The following is a 22,736-nucleotide window of genomic DNA, read 5'->3' as shown; positions in this document are numbered from 1 at the left end:
CATTAGAGATGTAGATATGATGTATGTGGCAAAATGCAAGCCTGACACTTCTGCTATTTCGATCCCTTGAAATTAATCAAGACTTTTGTCAAGAAATATACAAGTAGCGATCAGTACTCCAAAAATCTCCTCTGTCTCCACACGGGCTCTTGCAACTCCCGCCACTCTCTCGTGATGGCCACTACATCCTCCCCTCTCCTCAATCTCAACAAGCAACTCTGCAAAGTATCCTGCACACTCTTCATAGCATCCTCCAATTTGGTCATCTTGGCATTCATACCCTCGATTTTCACTCGATGATCTTCCTTGCACCGCTTCCCATCAGCAGTAGAAATTTTCTCTTCCGTCTTGGTAAGTTTCCGGGGTTCGAAGCCGCAGGTTTTGATTTCTGCGGAGAGACGTTCCATGGTTTCTGTCATCCAGGAATATCTTCGTGAAGGATGAGGAGGAGGAGGGGGCGATGTGCTTCTCCTTTCGGCGAGACGGACTCGGGGATAGTCTGGGAGGTGGTCGTAGGGTGGGTCGCTGCTGTAGCTTTGGTAGGTGGTGGCGGGTCTGTTGGCTGGGTATGTATTTCCTCCTCCTATTGGACCGTAGAATGCGATGAGGGGTGCTCTTCTGCGTCGATGGCTGTGGTGGCAGAGGTCGCTTTCCGAGTCGGACATTGCTGGGAGGGGGTTGAGGGAGGGTTGGATTGGGGAGAAGTTCGTGATTGGGAAGGAGAGGTGAACGCTTGATTGCAAGGCACAAAGGGAGGAAGTTGTGGAGTTGTCCACGGTTCTTGAGGAGATGGAGAGGGAAAGAAGGGGGAAATGGAACCCCTACTTATAGCCTCGCTGTTGAACAAATACAGAGGACAATTGACTCTCGAGGTTTGCTCATCAGCGGCTAGATGGATGAATCCGAGCAGATGTAATGAGGCGATGTTTTGTTTGTAGCAGTAAATAAAGCTCTCCATGTCCTTTGGGAGCGGGATTGCTCCAGTCATCTTGGGCAGTCTTTTAATGCATCAGCATGGCTGCAGGTTTAGTTCACTCTAATTGCTGGCTCGAGATGCCATTGTGGTACGTTAGGTAGTAGAGCAGAGGACGAGGCAAGAGGTCGAGAGTGCTGATAAATCTGCCGGCATGGAAGTTACCTTAGTAATCGTGCTCCCGTCATCGGCGACCCGTCTCGTCTTCATTCGCGTTTGGACGTCCAAGTCTGACCTACAACCTCTCGAGCACAATGAGCGCCCCGAGAACAATCCGTAGTGTGTCAAGAGTAGCTGCTAAAGTCTCCAGAGCCCAGAAGCCCCATAAAGTCAGTGTCAACGTCCGTCGATCCATCCACCAGGAAACACCCAAACCCGCCCAAGCATTCGCAGCGCAACCCATCAAAGACGACCTCCCAGCTGGTCGATCCATTTCCAATCCCCAGCTCTCCTTCCCATGTCTCGATAGTGCCGAAGACCGGACTCGAAAGCTCGCCAGCAAACGATCGCTCTCAGGACCCGAACCTTCCTACACCACCGGCAAACATGAGACCTTTCATTCTGCAGAGCCAATGCTGCTCGATTGGGGTGGGATTTTGCCCGAATTTGACATCGCATGGGAAGCGTGGGGGACATTAAATACAGACAAGAGCAACGCCATCCTTCTACACACGGGATTGAGTGCCAGCAGTCATGCTCACAGCACCGAGACCAACTCCAAACCAGGATGGTGGGAAAAGTTCATTGGACCCGGAGCACCATTGGATACGGACAAATACTTTGTCATATGTACAAACGTACTAGGAGGATGCTATGGAAGCACGGGACCAAGCAGTATCGATCCCTTGGGTGGGAAGCATTATGGCACCAGCTTTCCCGTTCTTACCATGCAGGACATGGTACGCGCTCAATTCCGATTGCTAGACGAGATGGGCATTCAAAAACTGTATGCCAGCGTGGGCTGCAGTATGGGAGGCATGCAATCGCTAGCGGCAGGTATAATGGACACGGAAAGAGTAGCACGAATCGTCTCCGTCTCCGGGTGTGCACGAAGTCATCCTTATAGCATTGCGATGCGACATACACAGCGTCAAGTTCTCATGAACGATCCCAATTGGGCAAAGACCAGAGGCAATTACTACACCAGTATTCCACCACACACGGGCATGAAGCTTGCACGTCAGATTGCGACCATCACATATCGCTCGGGACCGGAATGGGAGAATCGTTTCGGGCGTCAACGTGCAGATGCGAGTAAACCGCCTGCCCTCTGCCCGGATTTCCTCATCGAAACCTATCTGGACCACGCGGGGGAGAAGTGGTGTTTGGAATACGATGCAAACAGCTTGCTGTATGTGAGCAAAGCAATGGATTTGTTCGACCTGGGTAAGGAGCTGCAAGATGCCACCGCCAATCGCCGACAAGCAAACGCCGACAAGTTGCAGGGGTCCTTCTTGGAGCAAGCAAAAGAAGATCGGTGTACTTTGTCCATTCCGGATCAGCCGTACGAGGAGACCGAGTCTTCGGCGGACCTCATGGCTGGGGAAGCAAATCAAACAGTCTCTTCAGGTCCTCCTGAAGATCTGATCAAGGGCCTTGCGCCGTTGAGGGATACGCCTACACTCGTACTGGGCGTTGCTTCTGATATTTTGTTCCCTGCTTGGCAACAACGCGAGATTGCCGAGACGCTGAGAAGGGTAGGCAATCGAAGCGTTACTCATGTCGAGCTGGGTGAGGATCGCAGTCTGTTTGGACATGATACCTTCCTGCTAGATCTGGAGGGTGTTGGAGGAGAAATCAGGCGGTTCTTGGGATGATATCAATACCAGTCTTGTAATCCACACGCATTCTTCATGCCCCTTCCACCATTGTTCATGATCCTTCAACGTGCTCCTCCCCCTCAGCCGTCATCCACATCGACACGACCGCCTGCACATTCCCATCCCCTCCCATCTCAACCCTCCGATCACCCCACTCCCAAATCAACCCCTCATCACCCCGATCAATCTCCTTGGCAAACTCATCCCTCGCAGCAAAATAAACCCGACACCTCTCCCTAAACTCCTCCTCCGAAACCTCTCCCTCCTCCTCCTCCTCCGGCGCCGGATTCTTCAACTCAAAGATATGTTCCCCAAGATTAATTTCCGCATCTTCTCCCCAATCCCCCATTAAAATCTCATAGCACTCCTCACTTCCCGAAGATTCCCTCAAGGTAGCAKCTACATGTTTTCCCAAGAAGATGAAATTTAAAAGGGAGATTTTGCGATGCCAGAGGAGTATTAAGAGTTCTGTGGGAGCCCATGTAGGATATCCATCTTCTCCACCTCCGAAGGGGAAATAAAAGGATATAATTTCCAACGCTGGGAGTTTTGAGGATAGGAAAGCTCCCATGGATGTAATCATCATCGGTGGATCTGTAGTTTTAGGAAATTTCATAGACCCCGTCCAGACATTTCCAGAAAATGCTTCTTCTTCTTCTTCATCATCGCCATCGTCCATGAGCATGGTAGCGCTCGTCAATGTGATTTGCGCGATAGAATTCCTAGCGCGATCCGGAAGATTACGTAGGAAATTCAGGACAGTGGAGCCCGTGGCATCGAAGAGGAAAGTCGTCGTGCTGTAGAAGATGGGCAGGGCTTCGATGTTGAGGTTACGGGAGGTTTTTAGGAGGGATGTGTTGAGGGGTTGCAGGGATTGGAGTTTGTAGCGTTGTCCGCTTGCTTCAGCTTCGAGAGATGATTGTTCTTCGGAGTCGTTGGGTTTGTTGGAGGTTTCGGACGAGATATCTTTGGCGGCGGGGTCTGTGATTGATTTGTTTGGAGTGCTGCTGTTGGCTTCGTTTTGCCAGTCTTCATCTTCTTCCTCGTCCTCTTCCTCGTCGGCGGAATTTCCATCTCTGGACTCCTCTTCCTCGTCCTCTTCCTCTTCATCTTCATCTTCGTCTTCTGGCGGTGGATATCTCGCCTCAATATCCTCTGGAAATCTAACTCCTTCTCGTCCCAAAGACTTCTTGATATCCGGCTCTACAATATGCGCCAAATTGCCACACCATACATACTCATATACCTTTTCTCGCACATTTTGTGGCAGGGTGAAGAAGGTGACTGGCATTGTTTTTTTTTTGACCTTTTGACGTGCATGGGTGAAATTTGGTTCAGAATTTGATGTGATGTGAAATGTGTAGAGGGAGAAACTTTTAGCCGCGCGCGACCAGGCACCAAGGTTTCTCGAAGCGAACGTGGTGGACGACGTTGAATCGATGCCAAGTTTCTTTAATCAAACTTTGTGGTATTGATGGCGTGTGGATATTTGTCGATCGTGATGAACCGCGAGTAAGACGCCGTCAATTTTCCTGACAAAGTGGCTTGGAGGATGATAAGGAGGATTCAGACCTTCATTTTATCACAGTTTCAGTTACACCTAGGCCTGGCAGAACAATCTTGTCAGGAATAATGTCGAGCTCGAGATCTATAGACAATCCTCAAAATCTCATAATTTCATAAGTATCATCCATAACAAAAAATTTAAATACAAGAATTTTTCTCGGATGCTCAAGTAGGTTATGCATCACACATGAACCAACTTACATGCACTTAATACACGTTCGAGGCATCGTAACCCGGGAACGACTCTCTGTAACCCGGGAACATTTCCAACTGCGCCTTGTCGAGAGCCTTCAGCTGAGGACAGCTCAACGAACTCATCAAACCGCTCAGAGAATCGGTCAGAGGAGCCAGGGCGTTGGTGAGGGGGTTCAGGACGTTGAGAAGGTCAGGCTTGGCCTGAGCGGCGAATTGGAATCCAAGACAGGCGAGGTTGTTTCCTTCCAGGAGGGTCTTGCCGTTCATGATACCTCCGGTGAAGTCCTCGACGTTGATGCCAGTGAAGGTGTTGACCTTGCCGGTGTTGCTAATGTCTGTGTCAGTGTGGATTTCAGGTGAGGTGGAGTGATGTGGTAACTTACCCTCCGATGCTGGCGAACTTGGGGTGTTGAGCAATCATGTTGCCAGCGTCTCCGAAGAAGTAAGGGGTATCGTATGGGTAGGCGAAAGCACGTCTGTACCAGTTCTGTGGGAACTTCTCCGAACTGTAAGAGGATTAGCGACTGCTGAAGTCTTTGAGGTCTGTGATGTAGGCTTACCCAGGCTGGTGGGTGTAGACGCCGTTGTTGTTGGTCATTCCGAACCACGTAGCAWGAGTCTCGTGGGTGAGTTCACCGTATGGGTTCTCCTGGGTGTGGTTGGCCATGAAACGGAAAATGAAAGTGTAGGCAGCGGGTGTGACGAGCACACCAGTGAAGGGTCCCAAGAAGAAGTATCTGTTGATAAGTCAGTGGACGGCCAACATTGATCATCCATGGCGGAGAGGTGCATACGGGTTGTTCGCGACCTGCTCGTCGAATCGCTTCGAGCGGAAGTCCGACAAGTCCTGGAGCGTGACCTTGCCACTTGGAGTCATCGCGATAAGCTCATCCCACTGGCTCTGAACGAGCTTGAAGCTGTTACCGTACTGGTACAGATCGCCACGGGTAGGCGAGCCATCGCTGTCGTACTTGTTGTGCGAACCGCTGATGCCGTTGCCGAACTTGGCAAGTGGGCCACCGATTCCTGGTCCTGGCGTGCCACCAATGGACCAAGAAGTACCATCGCCATCAATCGAGGCTCCGAGGACGGCAAGGAAGACTGCGAGAATCGAACCCATTCCTACAGTCTTGGTGGTGGCGTCGACGAATTGAGAAATCGTGGCATATCCGTTACGGGGGAGGAAGCCGTGGTTAGCCATGGCGTTGCTGCACAGGGATTAGTACTGCATTGTTGCGTGATCAATCACCATCATTCTTACAGGCCTGGGCACAATCCACGAAGATCGCCTTTGCTGAAGTCGGGAGCAATGTATTCATGGCCGCTGCCCTCGGATACATCGATGAATTGTTCTTCACTCCACATTGGAACGGGCTCGAAAGTCTTCTGAGCGTCGGCAGCATCGGGTTTGCCAGCCATCTCGGCAGCGCGAGCAGCGATCTCTGGGTTGTTGACCATCTCGAACACTGCTGCCGGGAAGGCAGCTGCCAGGGAGGCAAATGCGCCCATCAGGGCAGGGGCTGAGGAGACCTTCATGATGATTTTTTGGCGGAAGGATCAGTGGTGGGAGCGAAAAGAGAGCCTCGAGAAGGGGTATACTATATACTTAATCGAGAAGCCGCAACTACCGAGCAGTCCAGCCAACATTTGGAGATGCATGCTATGCGACGACAAAAAGTCTGTTCAGGCGCACGGCCTGTCAACATACTCAGAGGAGAAGAGATCTGTCGTGGCGCATGGGATTCGCCATTCAGAGGCTCTTGATTTGTCCACTGTCTCAGCCTAGAGCATCCAAATCAGTAGACTTCACCCTTCACGGTTTCCCCACTGCAGATCATACTACTAGTTCTGAACCTTGGCTTTTCTCTGGGGAAAGGGTGAGGTGGGTGACCTACCATATTAGGAAGTTTTCAGACGATCGCCTCTAAGCGAAGCCAGGCCCTCGACGTCGGGCTTCAGGATGATGGGGTGGCGGTCAGTTTGGAGGTACGTACAACTTTTGCGTGGTGAGACCGCTTGGCTTGTAGGATCAATATTGAGGTGAGGTTCATCATGACCTACACGTCTGTGGTCATTTAGCGGGTGGATTCCTCTTCGCCACTCGATTGCTTGGTATACATCTCGAGGTACAACAGAGCACCTCCTGCGTCCAAGCCGCCGAGACTTTCAAGCCGCGGTTTTTCTTCAAGCTCGATGACGGAATATTCCCCACTGCAGGGCATCAACGAGCTTCTGCGTTGCTCTTCTCAGCCGCTGTGGTGGGTCCTCTGAACATTTGGTCCACAAGAGCCATCTCTGTAGGTATCTCTGTTCCTCGCATAAATGAAATTTTGCCCTGAGTGGACCTCACTTTGCGGTACGGTGTACCATCTCCACTTCATCGGCACGTGCCATGCTAGGTTATTGTCATACTTTCGACGGACTGCTATTAAGTGACTTTGGGTAGCGTGGCTGTGTTCGGAAAGTGCATTCGCGATCGAGGATTGGAGATGTCGGCCAGCAGCTTGGTGTCATAGTCCTGGTATTGTCGGATTCATCATGAATCAGACATGCAAGATGGAGGACGATGGCGAAGAGGATCTCCGTGTGGTTGCGATCGAGCTGACGTGCATCGGCAGGCGGATGAATGCAGACTAGTGGTGGCGGTGCGTGTGAAAGCAGGTACATGGGTTACTGCGTTAGTAGTGAGGGGACGATTAAACAGGCCCTGCAGAGAACCTTGGAAGTAGTGACACTGTGAACGGAGGTAGTATGAGTTACAAAGCTCCGGTCCCGCTCCGTCTCCTCATGTCCGGATACGTCTTGGCAGTACTCTTTCTGTCCGCAAACATGCGATTGTGGCAGTCCAAGACCTTCGCCGGCAGTAGCGTTGTTAGCTTAGAATTTGCAACACCCTCTTCATGATTCGTTTTGTCGACCGTGATCTGATCATTTATTCGTACCGTTCCCATCTACGTCCGTCGCACACGTGATAGCGTTGAAAAGCATTTCCGTCTTTACCATAGGACGGTTTACCACTGTACCGGTTCTCCGCTCATCACTTCTTCCCTCGACTGCCCTGTCCAACCAGCTTTTTCTTGACATGCTTCGGCATCTTTTCCTTCCGCGATTCCCGTTTTGCCTCTTTGACGGCCTTCTTGTGCTCCTTCTTGGCATCCTTGTCCTCGAATCGTCTCCCTCTCGGAGGTCCAGTCTCCCAATCTTGATGTGAGCCTTCCCCGGAAGAAGAGCCATCTTGACTATCAGAGTCATCGTCGTCGGCGTCTGCACCCTCTTCGTCCTTCTTCTTCTCCTCAGCAAGCAAGCCATCGTAGACCAGACCCTCGCCCTTTTCTCTCCTCTCGCCGTCTCTCTCGATATCGTAGACCTGCTCCAGATTCTGTGGGATGTATTGCTGTCGGAAGACCTCGTTGTCGACCTCCGTATTCTCCTCATCATCGCCCTCGTCGAACAATTTCTCAATCGCAAGCTTCATACCGTCCTCCTCAACCGCACCTTCACCTCGACTCACAAATCCAAAAACCTTTCTCTCCGAAAGCGTTTCTACTCCCTTTCTCCTGAAAAAGTCGCTCACGTTCTTGACATCCATTCTCAGGAACTCCAACGATCTGGGATGGTCCGGCTCCACACTCTGGCTGACATCGATGACTATCAACTTTCCCTTCCAATATAGCAAGTTGTACTCGCTGAGATCTGCGTGCACAAGCTTGCAGACCTGATACATCCTCCGCATGTATCCCAGCAGCTCCACATACACCTCTCTCCACCTTGCCGCTGCCTCTTCGGCCTCGAACTCAACATCCCGCAGTCTCGGCGCCGGATAACCCTTGCTGTTGCCCAAGAAAGACATGACCAAGACATGTGCCTTGAGATACACCGGTTCGGGACATGGAATCCCGGCAGCATGTAATCTTCTCAGATTTCTAAACTCCTTCTCCGCCCACACCTTCACCATGGCGCGGTTGTTACTTTTGTTGTATCCATGTCTGAAACGATGTTCACCAGTGACATACTTGTCTCGATCCTTGAATACGAGGATACTCGTCTTGTAGACCTTGATCGCCCTGTTCAACTCTTTCCCGCCCTCCTCCTCTTCCTGAGGAATTGTCACCGCGTGGTAGACGTTCGCCTCTTTCCCCGTCGATATCACGCCATTGATCTCGCTAACAATGTTTCGATTCAACATCTGCAACATCATCATTCGTGTGCGGGGATCAAGGACCTGTTCGGTGGTCGCACGATCTGACTTTTCCGCCCCAGCATGCGATTTGGTGACGCCAGCCTCCATGTCGTTGATTCGAAGTTTTGCAGTGTGGCGCGAAAGTGATTTGATATGATCGTCCACGGCTGCAGCGGTATTCAATTGAGGATTTGCCTTTGGCTTTTGTGCAGCGGGGATGTTGTTATCGTTGAGTTTGCGTTGGCGGTTGTATGCTTTGGTATAATCCGATGGGTTGGAGGCACCGAGGAGAGTCTCATCTTCCTCCTCCGAGTCGGCGAAGATGCTGTCGTAGTTTTCATCGTCGTCGAAGTCGTCTGCAGGTGCGGTATCGGTGGCGGAACCGGGCATGGCGGGAGCTGTAGAGTTGAGGTCGATGTAGCCCTCGTTCTCGACGTATCTATGCGGTGGTTGGGCTGGAGCGGCCATGTTTGCGAGGTTGGCAATAAGAGGCGGTCAAGGTTGAAGGTGGGTGTACCTATGACTGGACTTGAGATGAACTTTTTGGTGGAGATCTTCAGGGCACGATCGATTGATGTGACGCCATCAATTCACCCCACCAAAGCCAGCACACTTGCTTCGAGAAACAGTGGATTGGCTTGTGCACCACCGTTCCACATYCCGTCCTTGCTTCATAAACATGTAACAAGATACAGACCATTCTGCTCGACCTGTTGCGCGGGACATGCGATCAACGATGCTCACGATATCATTCCTGTGTCCGTTGATTGAAARCCATTCCAGCTTAGCGCCAATGGATGAATGACTACATCTTCCCATTTGATACTCCACTCATCGATTCCCAACCAATGTTCCTCATTCCCGCGATGGAGCCATTTCTTTCAACAATCCCATTATAACCCCACTGAGGATGGTGATTGTAGGAGCGCGGCGATCGTCCTCTGTCTGCCTCACCTGTCAATCTCGGCAATTCCTCCTCTCGCGTCGACCTCGAAGCATCAACGCCATTCGGCGCCGCTCTCAAAGCACAGCTGCTGTAGCGATCAAACCGCCCGGAGATGACTTTCTCCCCCAATCTCGACCAGATCTCTCTTTCTCGRCCCTCTCCACGAACCGAGACAACCGTCTTGCCGTCCTTCGCTCCCTCCGCAATCCATTCCCGCCTCATCCCTCCGGCCGCCAAATCATACCGCCTCGCCTGCCATCTCCTAGTCCAACCTTGATCCCTCATGATGTATTTCGCCGGAATCTCAAGGCTGCATTCGGTAGCAAAGCAATACGTGGAATTCTGCGTCTCCAGCTCCTACAATCCAGCACCCCACAGGCAATTCTACGCATTGTAGCAACGGCACTCACCACCTCTCCCCAAGCCGCTATTGCTCTTTCTGCCTTGGAAGAACCTCTCATCAGAGCTCTGTATCGTTGTAGGGCCACCATCTCTGATCCCGAGGTATTGCAAACGCTCAACGCAATCATATGGCGCTTCGAACAAACAGAATTCATCAGTGTGGACCCACAACTTCGATACATGGCGTTGAAATTCGCGGCTAGAGCACGGAGTTTGAAGAGTATGAAGAGGCATCTAAGAGCTTTGCGGAGGGATGGAAGAGGGATGAGCAGTAACATGTTTCGTTCCATCATCGCGAAATGCAGTATTGGAAATCGTGGACTTGGGGAGATTCGCAACGGCAGATGGAAGAGAGGGGAATTGTTACAAGTCCTGATGGGCTTTGAAGGAGATTGTGAGATGCCGCCGTGCCATTTGGGTAGCTTTATAGAGAGGCATGATTGGCAATTTCTACATGGTTGGGTTGCTGTTCTTGCGAGGTGTAAAGAGAGCGATGCTGTTTGGAGAGAATGGGAGATGTGGAAAGTCTCTCCTAGTCGGAGACGGGCGAGAGCGTTAGAGAGACCGCCTGGAGTGGAAGGAGAGTGGGTTACTAGTCGAAGTAGAGGGGACCACTGGTTTCTTGAGCAGGTCGCGCTGAGTGGCGACCTGGAGAGGGCTTGGAGGGTGCTGAAGGAGACGGACATTGTCTTTTCAAGTGTCAAGATGAAGGTTCGCGATAAGATGCTGGAGGGCCCAGAGCATGTCACGGTATGGGATGATGGTGTGAAGGCTGCCATGGTGGAGAAGTGGGATCGAGATCTCGGTGCGATCGAGAAGGCGTTGGGTGTGAGGTGGGTGGGAAAGCACCAACACGTCCGGAGGGACGCAGGAGATATTATTGGGAAAGACGGCGATGCTGACGGTCATCATGAGCTGTTTATGGACCAGGAAGAAGCACTGGAGAAATTGGGCGCAGACGGTTGGAAGCTGGATGAAGAATATGGCTTCCCGTACGGAGACATTGTCTCTGACGGAGAGAGAGAGCTGCATGAAGCGGTCGAGGTGGTGTCTTGATGATAGAGGACAGATCGGGATGCAGGTATTTCTCCTCTCATATCAACTGTCTTTTCTCACCCTTCAATATCGCCCTTCAATATCGCCCTCTGCTAGCATTCTTCAAGTTCGAATTGTCACCAAGGCGCCTGCCACTAAATTTGCGGTTCCATGCGGGAGGCACAAGGCGATCTTAAGAGATCTTGGTAAATACACCTCCGATGTTTCCTACTTCACTTCTCATTCCCTCAATCACTTATCCATGCATTCACTCGCGCCACCGTCAATCCACCGGATGATTACCACCGTTATCCCTACCACATCCTCTTCCCACCAGAACATACCAGCGATTTCCGAGACAAAGAAATCTCAAAATCCATCTCGACCGCGCACCCCGTCGCACAAGCTCCAACATCTCAAGAATTATGCCTCCTGGGAGACTCGTCGGACTGCTCGTCGACCTGAAGGACAGCAGACCGATCACCATCTCCTCAATACGTGCGTTGAGCAGTAGCGGCCACCCCATCGACCGCAACGGCGCATATAAGAAACGCAAAATTGAACCTACAATAGAAGTGAAGCCGGGCACGAGTTTCACTTTGGCGCAGCTGAAGGAATGGGAGATGGTGAGCAAGGCGAATAAGAAAAAAGCCGCTCGGCAGGCGGCGGAAAAGGCAGACAAGAAGAAGGCAGACAAGAAGAAGGCTTCCCACAAGGCGGCGGTAAAAGCCGACAGGAAGAGAGGTCCTCGCGAAACCGTGGTTGTCACATGCTACCGCCGACCACCGCAGCCGCCTACGATGGTGAATAGGTATTTGCTGCATGGGTTCGAGAAGGAGTGGAAGCTACTGCAGGAGGCTGCGTGGGCAGAGGAACCACCACAACGCGGGGGGAAGACTTGGGATACGGTCGAGGATTGGACGAGGAAGGTGTGTGATGCTCTTGAGCTTTGGGCTGATGATGCTTGATCGCTACCGGGCAGATATGGGCTCAGGCGTTGGAACATTCGCATATGATGCGCAGGTCGAGGTCTTGCTGTTTGCTTCTTCGGAGTCAGGTCAATACAGCGAGACTCGTGTCTTTAAGCCGCCGAGACGATCTGCAAAAAGCTCCATGTGAATCGCATTGTTGCAGCTTCTATGCGCTGATTCACTTCATACTGTACAATTTTCATCATTCACAATGAGCAGGCAGCACTGCATATCACCTACTTGTTCAAAAGATTCCTTCCTCCATCGCACTGCTATCAACACCTCTGCTGGAAATGTCGACCATGTCCTCTCCAGGCCAATCGGGCTCGAATCACTTGCTATTCGACGCCGTCAAGGAAGCACTCAAGAACAAGACACTTCGGTTCGTCCCAGCTTACAACAATAGCCAAAGGCGATTTCAATGCTAATTTGAAGTAGTGAGGCAATGGAAGAGCTCAAAGCCTTTCATCWCAGACTGGATTTGAGCTTGAGGAACCTCGAAGCGAATTGGATCCCGACCGACGCTACGGTGGTGCAGAAAGTTGGCAGCGAGGATGGAAGTGGAGATCGAAGTGCCATTATTGGCGAGGGGGACGTCGAGGAGTATCGATTGGTAGAGCGCTCCTGGAGTTGGAACACGGTCGAGGAGTGGATTGGCCAAGTCAACGATGCCATCCAGGCGGGATGAGAGCCGATCAAACAGTCGATGGTCTATCGTCAACATGCCGGACATGCTTGATGGAGATTCACAGAAGGCTCCAGCGAGTGTGAAGAGTGGGGAGACTTCGTGGTTATCATATTCCGTGGTACCTTCAAATCAGCCAGTCCGAACACCTCGCTAAATCCTCACGATGGCTCATGCCATCCTCAATCAATCACTTGGCAGCAATCTTCTCGCCCACCTCCTGCATCTGCCGTCGCCGCTCTTCCTGCAACTTCTTCTCTTCCTCCAACTCCTTCTCCAACCGCTTCTTACACTGCTCCAACTCAGCCACCACCTGTCTTTCGTACACCACGCTCCACTGTCCACCATACCCCACCGCACCCTCCTTTCCACCATCTGGAGGTCTCTCCGGCAACTGCGCCGTAGGCTCCACATCTCCTTCAAACACCATCACCGGCTGCTTCCCCTTGCCCCTCCCCTTCTTACTCTTCAACCAATCAAACTGACTCTCACTCGTCAAGCTCCGATAAAATTCTGTCGTCGGCTCATTGAACTCAATCGTCTCCAACCTCTCACTAACGACCTTATTCTCCTTCTCCTGCCTCGCCTTCTGCTCCTCCGTTCCATACGGCTGCAACTGCAAAAAGTGACTCCGATATACCGCCTTCTCACTCGCTTCCTGAGCGAAATACAGCCGGATCTCGACGTCAAATTCTCCATACCCGGTCTCCATCACCTCAAACGGCCCCGGCGCTTCGATCGTCCGGGATGCATCCTGGTAGGTGAAGTGTAGTTTGAACTGGACTTTTTTGAGCCAGGTCGTCATATCCGGCCCATTGGGAAGGGGGCGCACAAAGACTTTCCAGCCTTTGGTGTGATTTTCCGGGGCGGGATGCGTGTAGCCTGGGTAGGGTAGATTGTGCGCTTCATTTCCGATGAGGAAGTGACGCGAGATTTTGACGCCTTTTTGTCGTTTGGAGGGTGCGGCTGGCATGGTTGGTTGCTTGGGAATTTTGAGGAAGAGTGTTTTGGATGAACTTTGGAAGGTTGACGTGACGGGAAGGTTCCACGCTCGCGATGTGGGGAAGCTTAGCGGGGGTTAGTCATGCTGATCGGCGGGTCGTCCGTTCTTGGCTGTCACATGCGAATCGGCTTGAATGAGGTAGGGCAGCTGTACCCCTGCATGACTGGAAAGCATTTACACTGATTTTTACGAAGACGCTGTGTTTGAAAGAAAATTTAGTGTGATCCAGCTTGAACTTCATGTAGTTTGCCTGGTCTGACTATAGAAGTTATGTTTCTTGCTATGCGGGATCACTCCGCCTCCAGGGCTTGAGCGTCATTGCTGTAGATTCATACCCCGAATCAACGTTTCCAATCTCACTCCAAATAGTTCAGATTCAGCAGAAATCATCACCATTGTTGAAACTGGCTATGAGAAGACCTAAGTGCTTGAATTGTCCTATCTAGGCCTTAGCAGGTTAATATACCTGCTAAAGGTGTTTGCTAAACGTACACAAACACAATTATAGAAGATGTGAGAAGAGTCCACAATCAACAACCATAGACACCCGTGAGCCACGCATCTGTCTTGTCCTCACTGTGTTCCATCTCATCCAGCGCCAGCTTCTTCGCCTCGAAATCATCGGTTGGATCAATCTCGCGCCGCTTCTCAACTTCGAAGACAAGCTTGAGTTGCTTGTAGTGATGGTCCGCAAGTCTCATGACCGCTTCGTGCTCCATGGTCTTCTGCTCCATTTCCGACGCCGACTGCCATTCCTTCGAGCTCTGGAGTTCCAGAAGAACCTGCTCTTCACGAATCTTCTTCGAAGTAGTAGTTCTGGAGCCGAATTGGCCGAACTTCAATGTATTCCCAGTTCCCAGCTCATCCTTGGCTCTCTTGAGCTTCCACGCCAGCTTCTCGCCATCGGTCTTCTGTTTGGCATCTTCGGCATAATGAACATGACTTTTTTCAGAGCGTTTCTACGACAGAGTCAGTCGCACATCTTCAGAAATTGGAAGAGCTAGCAAGCATACGTCAGGTTCTGCTGCTGCTTTCTCTTGATTCTCTTGATGATGGAAGGACGGTGCTTGCGATTGGCAATCCCCAGCATAGAAGCCATGTCGTGTGTTTGCTGTTGAGAGTCKATGTATTGTGTTAATGGAGTGCGAGGGAACGAGCGAAGTGAGGCAGCATATCTTTTTGATCCAATACAATACAAAGTCCCTCAAAACCTATTGAAGTTTTACAATACAATACAAAGTCCCTCAAAACCGATTGAAATTTTCTCGCTCGCTTCAAAAACCGCTGCATTTCCCCAAGGTGTTTCTTCTTCTTCTTCTTCATCATCATCGATGATCCCCATCGGAAGAAAACACACAGGGTATATTTTTCATCAAAAACTCTTGCGAGTCACCTCCAGATGCCATGAGTGAGCAAGAACAGGTGACGAGTTTATCCATCCATCCATTAACAAGCAAGCAAGCGGAAAAGCAAGTAGTACACCCATCCATCATCTGCCTAATTTTCTTCTCTCGGCCCATGAGAAAGAGTATACACCATTTGCGTTTTTTTGGCTCTCCCGGTCCTTGAAAGGAGGAGAAGGAGAAGAAGAAAAAGTCGTGCCGCATCATGATCATCGTCAACATCAAAGTTTCCGGTAAAAGCCTCCAGTAAAAGCCTCCAATGGTGATCACTCACCATCAGCGAACCAAGTCCCATCAAGCAGCAGCAGACATCTTCGCCTTCTTCGCCGACCTCTTCATCACCTTTCCCCTCGCCTTCTTGACTCCCAAAACCGGAGTTCCCCCGCCATCCTTTGGCGTAGCAACCTCACTCATCGTATCCGGCGTATCCACAACCCACTTCGCCCCTCCGACAGCATCCCCATTCCCATTCCCATCACCTATCAACATAGCCTCATTCATAACCTCCCAATCCCTCTGGATCCTCAACTTCTGCTGGTCAACTTCCGCCTTCTCCAATGGATGGTCCTCCCAGTGCTTCACACAATGCTCGCATTCAATATAGAATGCCTGCGTAACACGATTGAATCCCAACATCTCAAACTCCGGAAGTGTATGTCCCACAAGTTTCGTAAGATCCCAGTCTAGACAATCTTCGCAGAAGCCATTCTCGCACCATCGACAGCGGAAGATGACACCTCCTGCATCCGTAGTCTTAGCTCCGCAGTCTCGACATTCGTGCTGAGGGCAGTAGAATGTCATGCCGTTAGCGCGGGCTTGAACTTCCTTAGTAAGACATCCGGGGTGGTAGGTTCGAGGACATCCCGCGCAAAGCACCACATCCCCTCCATCCCAGCAGGACTGGCAGAAATCTTGATGTTCGATCGCCTTGCGCTTCTCGCGCTTGGGTTCTGCGAGGCGAGGGTCCTTGCCAGCTAATGTGGCCACAGCTTCCCAGTCCGCACACCCCATGCTTTCTTTGCTAATCATAAAGCCGTCGACTTCGACTGTGGTGTTCTTCCCAACACGGCGGTCCTTTCGATTGAGGTCTGTAGCTTCGGCAATCTTCTCCTCCAGAGCCTTCTGATGCTTCTTTCCATCAAAGACGGCTGTTTGGACTTGCTCAATGGAATTGAGCCATTGCTGCTCATCAACCTGTTCAGTCTTGCTATGCTGCTTAGTAACGATTGCGTCGATCGGCTTGTCTTTGCAATTCTCCAATGTGGTATCCCAGTCCCAGCCGAGCAATTCGCTGACGGAAATCYCCGGACGGGCGAGAGTCTGAGCTCCACGGCGAATGAGGGATTGAAGAGATGTAGTATCAAGATGAGGTGCGTCGTCATCGACCACAGGCTGATTGGTAGATCTCCGCTTGCGCTTCTTGTCTTGATTGTCCTCCTCTTGATTGTCCTCCGAGTGGAGATTGCGCATGCTCTCCGTGATTTTGGCGGAGAGATAAAGCTTCTTTCGGATACGACCCATCATCTGCTCCTCGACGGTACCCTGAGTGCAGAGCTTGTAGATAGTTACCTTCTTAGTCTGTCCAATGCGATGCGCTCTAGCCTCAGCCTGAAGCGTGACTTGCGGATTCCAATCCTCATCCATAAAGACGACATCGGTCGCTGAGGTGAGATTGATACCAAGACCACCAGCTCTCGTACTTAGCAGCATGACCTTGTATTCGGAGTCCATGTTATTGAACATGCGGATGCTTAGGTTCCGCTGAGCGCGAGCGGTGCTGCCATCAAGTCGAGCGTGTCGGAAAGTAGCGTCATGGCTGTTGGCGCCCTTCAACAACAAAAGCTCCTCCACCAGATCCAGAGTTTTGGTGAATCCAGAAAAGATGAGGACCTTTTTTCTCTGCTTGATAACAAGCTCTCCAAGTAGCTTGTCGAGGACAATGAACTTGCCCGAGGCTTCTCTAACGTGGTCCCCGATATCGTAGATGCCACCAGATGGCGCAGCGTTAGGTAGGAGGTAAGGATGATTGCAGACCTTGCGAAGCTGCATCAACAGATTCATCAACTTCTTCCACGCATTGTCTCCTCCCTTGACATCGGTGTCGTCGTTGCGCTGGAGTGTTTCTTCGATGATCGCCCGGCTCTCTTGCCACATTTCAGTGTTATCGACATCTTCAGCTTTGTCCAAGGCGGCACCGGCTTTCTCAAGACGTGCTAGCTCTTCATCGTGTTCCTCCAGCTTGAGTGCTTGAGCTTCCTTCTCTTTGGCATCGGTGAAGAGTTCATCGAGAGTGGCATTGTCGGCTTTGGTGAGGAGACGAGTGTACCAGAAGCGTTGAAGCGGAGTGAGTGGGACGTAGAGGAGAACCTCTTCCTTGGGCGGGAGGTTGAGATTGACTCCAGGACTCGTCTTCATCCGCCGCATCATGATCAACTCGAGGAGACGCCTAGCATCATCCATGAAGGAGGTGCTGACAGTTCCCTTGGTCAGGTCGAATGCCTTGCCAAAACTGTCGGCTGTGTCGAGAGTGAAGACTTCCGGGAAGAGCCAATGGAGGAGCGCCCACATCTCCTTGAGGTTGTTCTGGAGGGGAGTGCCGGTTAAGAGAAGGCGGAATTCGGCGCTCAAGCCATGGAGAGCGTTGGAGATGTCTGATTCATGGTTCTTGATCTTGTGGCCCTCGTCGAGAACGCAGTAGCGAAAAACGAACGCCCTCTTGAACCAATGCTGCTCGGAAGTGAAGGTCTCATACGTGGTGACGATCAGATCGACTCGATCAGCAGCATCCGTGGGCTTGTTGGGGTTGTCGTACCTCGACTTCTTCTCCAGACACTCCTGCTTGAAGCGCTCCCGCTCGACTCTGGGACCGTGAAAGCGAAAGACATTCAGGCCAGGCACCCACTTCTTCGACTCGGCCATCCATGATGAGAGGACGCTCAGTGGACACACGACGAGATTGGGTCTGTGCTCGCCGGTGGTGGGTTTGTTTTCGACGAGATATTGAAACAATGCAAGCGTTTGCAGTGTCTTGCCCAGGCCCATCTCATCACCCAAAATGGAAGAGACACCATTGTTGTACATGTGAACGAGGAATGAGAGGCCTTCCAATTGATAGGGCTTCATAACCGCCTTGACACCCTCGGGTTGGGATGTCAATGCGACGAAGGGAACCTCTTCGGGTACCACACCTTCCACATTCGTAGCATTGACACGCTCGAGTTTGTGAATGTAGCTGTTGTGGGGAAGCAGGGGTTGGAAATAGTCCTTGTTGGCCAGAAGATATGCATCGCGTTTAGGTTTTGTGTATTTGGCGATTTCCGCGCGAACTCGATTACGAGCAGTCTCCGCCACGGCAGCGGTGGGCTTCTTGGACTTGTGATGTGTGTCTGAAGTGAGAAGAATCTTCTTCTTTGACTTGTTCTTGTAAGAGACCTTCTTGACTGGCCGCTTGGGCGAGGCATAGCTGATGTTGAAGCGGGTGGAGCGAGAAGGCAGGAAGCGAGAGCCCTGACGTTCAGCAGCGAGGCGGTCGGYAGTGCCTCGAGGAACAGCGACGATGTTATCCTCCGTGTTCAGCTCATCTTCACTGTCTTCATCCTCGTCATCCTCCTCTTGCGCCTCGTCGGCACCATCATCCTCAAAAGCCGACTTGGAAGGCGAGTTTTCGACCGAAGATGAGGGAGACTCGGCATATGACTTTGTGTTCTGACCGCGCAGACTGTGTCCGGCAGCTTCTCGTTTCATTTTGGTGAGCGATGAGGGGGATTTTTGCGAACCAAAGGCGGCGAGCAATTCCACGCTGTCCATGCGCGGGAGAACGGGGACCAGCTTGCGTTTCTTGAGAGGCGGCGGCGGGGAAGGAGAAGTGTCGATTTCTATCAACTCCATGTTTGGCGGTAGTGTGTGTCGTGGGTCACTGCCAATTGCCCGGCGTTGTCCAAGGGATGGATGGATGAGCAGCAATCTTTCTTAGCAAGCGCGCGCCGGGGTGGCGATTGAAAATGCGGTGCGATGTTTTGTGTGTGTGTGGTGAGTGCGGCGAAAGCAGAAGCAAGAAGCAGAAGGGATCATCAGTCAGCAAATCGGCATTGTGGGTGGAGTGTTGAGTGAATCAACTTTCACTCATGTCGAATGCTATGCATGTGCCATCCATCTTCAGGGCAATCTGCGACAAGCAGTCCCCAAACTCTATATTGACGCGACTTGTGCGCGTCGATCCCATGGAAATTCGGAGCTCGGCCCGCTAAAMCGATTAGCCATGGGATCGGGGTCAGTTGATTGGTTGACTGGAGCGGGTGGTCCTCCGGGCTGTCATGGACGCGGACGTGTCGATTAATCTGTGCATGGGAAGCTCCAACGTCGAGGGTGAGTGATGGATCAACTAATACATCCATAGGATATCCGACATTCACAACATGGGTCGCTTCTACCCACTCTATGTGCGTCGTAGCGATGGGAGAAGCGAGATTGCATGCAAAGGAGCGCGCAAAAAGGAAGCCAACCAACCCACGGATGAGCAACTCGACCAAAAACCCGATCGCAATGGCATCAGCGATTATTACCGCCAAGTGGCGCCCGATGAGCCCAAGCATCTCGACTGGCGGAGGAAGATTGGGGGCATGTTGGCCCGGGAATTGAATTCCAATCACCAACCAGGTGGTGAGGATATCATCCATACCATACAAGAGAAGGGTGGCATGTGGACGGACTGACCAGGTTCGCAGATAATGGGTACATTCTCGCCACCTTCCCCGAAAACTATCGACTGTACGAACATGTCAAGAAGACGGTGGTGGATGGCAAGACGGAGGTCAAGAGCAAGACGCACGGGGCGGGTGGGAATGATCGTCAGGATGCGTATCTGTATGGACATCCGTTGGGAAGGAGGAAACGATTTCGCAGTCCCGGAGACTTCTTCGCCCATGTCCTCTGGCTGGCCACCGACGAGAGTGGGGACCCGGACAACTGTACGTGCAAGATCTGCTCGCCCGAAGACTTGGAGAACCTGATCCCGGGGGCGAATGTGCAGAGCAAGAAACTGCCCGGCATCCCTCCCACCACGACATCTGCATCTGCGTCAACATCAGCATCCCGACCCGCGAGTTCATCCGGAGTCAAGGCGAAGGCAGATGCAATTCCCACCACCACCACCACCCCCACTCCCACCACCACCAATCCCACCACTACCACCAAATCCCGGCCATCGGGTCCCACTCCACTCCCTAAGCACAATCTGGCCGATCAATTCTACGACAGCCAATATCGCTCCTTTCAATATCGTCCTGGCGAGATGATCTGGTTTCAGCGAGGTCAGGCATGGGCCCTGGGTATCATCACCCGACGCTGGGGACAACCGCAACCTCAAAACACAAACGACCACAATTACCTCGTCCAACCCCTCTCTCATCCTCCCCTCCCCTCTAAACCCAACTATCCTCAGACCATCATCAAGACGTCCGAACTGGAGATGCGCCCCTGGATCGCATGGAGTGTTCCTCGCTTCACCAACGAAGGCCTCAACAACCTCTCTCCACCTCCCCAATACGAATCCACAGACTGGCAGGCCCTCAAGGACGGTCGTTTCGGGACGGGAGACCTCGAAGTCGACGCCTCCATCCTCGCCGCCAAGATGATCGACCTTTCCTACACCCCCTCCATCCCAACCCTCAATACCACCCCTCACCCAGGGATCACCGAAACACACTACACGGCCCTTTTCCTCGGTGCCGAGAAATTGTGGATCGGCGACCCCATCCGCTTACACGTGGGAAACGGAACGGACATCATGGTCCTGCACTCCATCATCGAACGCCGCAACAACAACTCCCCCTCCACCCCACCAGAAATTCAAATCCTGGGAGACATCTACACCCTCACAACGGTACCCCATTCAGACCCTCAGATTACCTCCCCAGCAGCCCCCCAAGCGAACCCGCATCTTCCCTCTCGCCTCACCGATGACTTGGCATATCGAAATGCTCGAAGTATTCGTCTCCGCCACATAGCAAATTACTGGCAGCTGATCCATCCCGCTCGTCGCATTGGATTGAATGATATCAAGGGAAGATGGTACGAAGCCTCTTTGATCCTCCCAATCCTACAAGCCGGTCCCTTTGCAGAAGCAGAGCGAAAGGGAGATATTCACGAAGCGGGATTGTTTATGAATAGTCGAGGGGACTCTGCTGGACCACAGCAGAGAGCTGGAAGAATCAACGTTAGAAGGGAGAGGAGAGAGGAGGCTTTTGGGAGGAGTGTTCCGATGGGGTTGGAGGTGTTGGATGGCTTTCATCCACTTGTTGAGGATCAGGGAGTGAAGGTGGAGGAGGATGTGGGGATTGATCCGAGGTTTGAGACTGCAGATGATGATGGGAACGGGAATGGGGGAAATGGGGGAGGGGATGAGGGAAAGGGAGGATTTGATGAGTTTATGAATCTTGATGGGGGAGAGAGCGGGTTGGGGGGTGGCTATGAAGAGGGATTTGGAGTAGCAGGACATAACCCGACGGGGGGGTTCTTCCATTGAGGCTACTGGCTTGCTTGTGACGGCCGGCAGTTGATCAAACTTCCTTTTGACGGTAACAGGGTGGGACGGCCCAGAAATTGCATGGATAGAAGCTACAACTAGAAAGACTTTCACCTTACCCCTCGAACACCCACGAATAGTACAGAGATTGAATGTAACAGTTTACGAAAGTAGGTAGTATTTCCATGATATGCATGCCTCATGACGCGCTAGACCGCTTTCAGCGGATGGTATAGAAATTCGCCTTCCAACTCGAATTTGTTGCAAGTCACTGAAACAACAACACATCTTCACGAATTCTCATGGCGAACGAAATGTCTCTCGCCCAAGTACCACTCACTCTGATCGCTGCCGCCACCGCCAAGAATGGAATTGGCAAAAGTGGCGGACTTCCATGGCCGATGTTGAAGAAAGACATGGCATATTTCGCTCGCGTGACGAAGCGTGTTCCACCCTTTACGAAATCTGCGTCCAATGATGAATCCGAAGAGGATTTGAAGAAGCAAGCATCACGCCGGAATGTGGTCATCATGGGCCGCAAAACCTGGGATAGCATCCCACAGAAATTCCGACCCCTCAAGGACCGAACACATATTGTCATCAGTTCGCAGGATCGCTCGAAATTGGATCCCCTTCCTCCGGATGATGTGGTTGTCGCCGCAGATATATCCTCGGGCCTGCAATCCCTGCAAGATCTGATCCAAGCAGGCAAAGCACCGCCCGTGGGCAGAGCGTTTGTGATCGGAGGCTCCAGCATCTATAAAGCCGCTCTGGAATTGCGACAGACGAACAGCATCCTTCTCACTAGGATTTCAAAGGAGTACGACTGCGATACGTTTTTCCCTGAATCCTTGGGAGGAGATTCCAGCCCTTCGGCATGGCAGCGTGCTTCCCACACCGCGCTCAAGGAATTTGTCGGCGAGGACGTTGACGAAGGAGAGGTCGTCGATGGGGACGTCGGCCTGGACTTCCAGCTTTACCAGCGTTCATAGCGAACAACATGCGATGGAATGTACCTCGTTTCATCACGCCAA

At 51.9% G+C, this 22,736-nt stretch overlaps 13 protein-coding genes; 6 read left to right on the top strand and 7 right to left on the bottom strand.

The window, feature by feature from the left end:
• Positions 1-110: 110 nt before the first annotated feature.
• On the bottom strand, positions 111-665 carry RCC_10061 (uncharacterized protein; the record flags this gene model as incomplete). The annotated part of the gene is made up of 1 exon (XM_023775294.1): positions 111-665. One exon carries the CDS (start codon positions 663-665, stop codon positions 111-113), a length of 555 nt encoding a protein of 184 aa, XP_023631062.1.
• A 562-nt stretch (positions 666-1,227) lies between these two features.
• Positions 1,228-2,790, top strand: RCC_10060 (probable homoserine O-acetyltransferase; the record flags this gene model as incomplete). Its single annotated transcript, XM_023775293.1, has 1 exon — positions 1,228-2,790. The coding sequence occupies one exon, from the start codon at positions 1,228-1,230 to the stop codon at positions 2,788-2,790; it is 1,563 nt and encodes a 520-aa protein (XP_023631061.1).
• Positions 2,791-2,845: 55 nt separating this feature from the next.
• Positions 2,846-4,084, bottom strand: RCC_10059 (uncharacterized protein; the record flags this gene model as incomplete). Its single annotated transcript, XM_023775292.1, has 1 exon — positions 2,846-4,084. The coding sequence occupies one exon, from the start codon at positions 4,082-4,084 to the stop codon at positions 2,846-2,848; it is 1,239 nt and encodes a 412-aa protein (XP_023631060.1).
• A 482-nt stretch (positions 4,085-4,566) lies between these two features.
• RCC_10058 (related to oxidase) lies at positions 4,567-6,090 on the bottom strand (the record flags this gene model as incomplete). XM_023775291.1 has 5 exons in its annotated part: positions 4,567-4,882; positions 4,938-5,060; positions 5,115-5,291; positions 5,349-5,762; positions 5,816-6,090. 5 exons carry the CDS (start codon positions 6,088-6,090, stop codon positions 4,567-4,569), a joined length of 1,305 nt encoding a protein of 434 aa, XP_023631059.1.
• A 1,501-nt stretch (positions 6,091-7,591) lies between these two features.
• RCC_10057 (related to serine/threonine-protein kinase RIO1) lies at positions 7,592-9,202 on the bottom strand (the record flags this gene model as incomplete). The annotated part of the gene is made up of 1 exon (XM_023775290.1): positions 7,592-9,202. One exon carries the CDS (start codon positions 9,200-9,202, stop codon positions 7,592-7,594), a length of 1,611 nt encoding a protein of 536 aa, XP_023631058.1.
• A 1,585-nt stretch (positions 9,203-10,787) lies between these two features.
• Positions 10,788-11,138, top strand: RCC_10056 (uncharacterized protein; the record flags this gene model as incomplete). The annotated part of the gene is made up of 1 exon (XM_023775289.1): positions 10,788-11,138. The coding sequence occupies one exon, from the start codon at positions 10,788-10,790 to the stop codon at positions 11,136-11,138; it is 351 nt and encodes a 116-aa protein (XP_023631057.1).
• Positions 11,139-11,542: 404 nt separating this feature from the next.
• Positions 11,543-12,085, top strand: RCC_10055 (uncharacterized protein; the record flags this gene model as incomplete). Its single annotated transcript, XM_023775288.1, has 1 exon — positions 11,543-12,085. One exon carries the CDS (start codon positions 11,543-11,545, stop codon positions 12,083-12,085), a length of 543 nt encoding a protein of 180 aa, XP_023631056.1.
• A 305-nt stretch (positions 12,086-12,390) lies between these two features.
• On the top strand, positions 12,391-12,776 carry RCC_10054 (uncharacterized protein; the record flags this gene model as incomplete). XM_023775287.1 has 2 exons in its annotated part: positions 12,391-12,470; positions 12,527-12,776. 2 exons carry the CDS (start codon positions 12,391-12,393, stop codon positions 12,774-12,776), a joined length of 330 nt encoding a protein of 109 aa, XP_023631055.1.
• A 187-nt stretch (positions 12,777-12,963) lies between these two features.
• On the bottom strand, positions 12,964-13,746 carry RCC_10053 (uncharacterized protein; the record flags this gene model as incomplete). Its single annotated transcript, XM_023775286.1, has 1 exon — positions 12,964-13,746. One exon carries the CDS (start codon positions 13,744-13,746, stop codon positions 12,964-12,966), a length of 783 nt encoding a protein of 260 aa, XP_023631054.1.
• Positions 13,747-14,306: 560 nt separating this feature from the next.
• RCC_10052 (uncharacterized protein) lies at positions 14,307-14,875 on the bottom strand (the record flags this gene model as incomplete). XM_023775285.1 has 2 exons in its annotated part: positions 14,307-14,718; positions 14,790-14,875. The coding sequence occupies 2 exons, from the start codon at positions 14,873-14,875 to the stop codon at positions 14,307-14,309; spliced, it is 498 nt and encodes a 165-aa protein (XP_023631053.1).
• Positions 14,876-15,473: 598 nt separating this feature from the next.
• On the bottom strand, positions 15,474-19,067 carry RCC_10051 (uncharacterized protein; the record flags this gene model as incomplete). The annotated part of the gene is made up of 1 exon (XM_023775284.1): positions 15,474-19,067. The coding sequence occupies one exon, from the start codon at positions 19,065-19,067 to the stop codon at positions 15,474-15,476; it is 3,594 nt and encodes a 1,197-aa protein (XP_023631052.1).
• A 527-nt stretch (positions 19,068-19,594) lies between these two features.
• On the top strand, positions 19,595-21,702 carry RCC_10050 (uncharacterized protein; the record flags this gene model as incomplete). XM_023775283.1 has 2 exons in its annotated part: positions 19,595-19,838; positions 19,904-21,702. 2 exons carry the CDS (start codon positions 19,595-19,597, stop codon positions 21,700-21,702), a joined length of 2,043 nt encoding a protein of 680 aa, XP_023631051.1.
• Positions 21,703-22,016: 314 nt separating this feature from the next.
• RCC_10049 (related to DFR1-dihydrofolate reductase) lies at positions 22,017-22,694 on the top strand (the record flags this gene model as incomplete). Its single annotated transcript, XM_023775282.1, has 1 exon — positions 22,017-22,694. The coding sequence occupies one exon, from the start codon at positions 22,017-22,019 to the stop codon at positions 22,692-22,694; it is 678 nt and encodes a 225-aa protein (XP_023631050.1).
• Between the last annotated feature and the right edge of the window lie 42 nt (positions 22,695-22,736).

This window comes from Ramularia collo-cygni, assembly GCF_900074925.1.
Source record: "Ramularia collo-cygni strain URUG2 genome assembly, contig: RCC_scaffold20, whole genome shotgun sequence".
NCBI classification, from domain to species: Eukaryota; Fungi; Ascomycota; class Dothideomycetes; order Mycosphaerellales; family Mycosphaerellaceae; genus Ramularia; species Ramularia collo-cygni.
The sequence above is the reverse complement of the archived record's forward strand: the minus strand, read 5'-3'. Positions and strand labels throughout refer to the sequence as shown.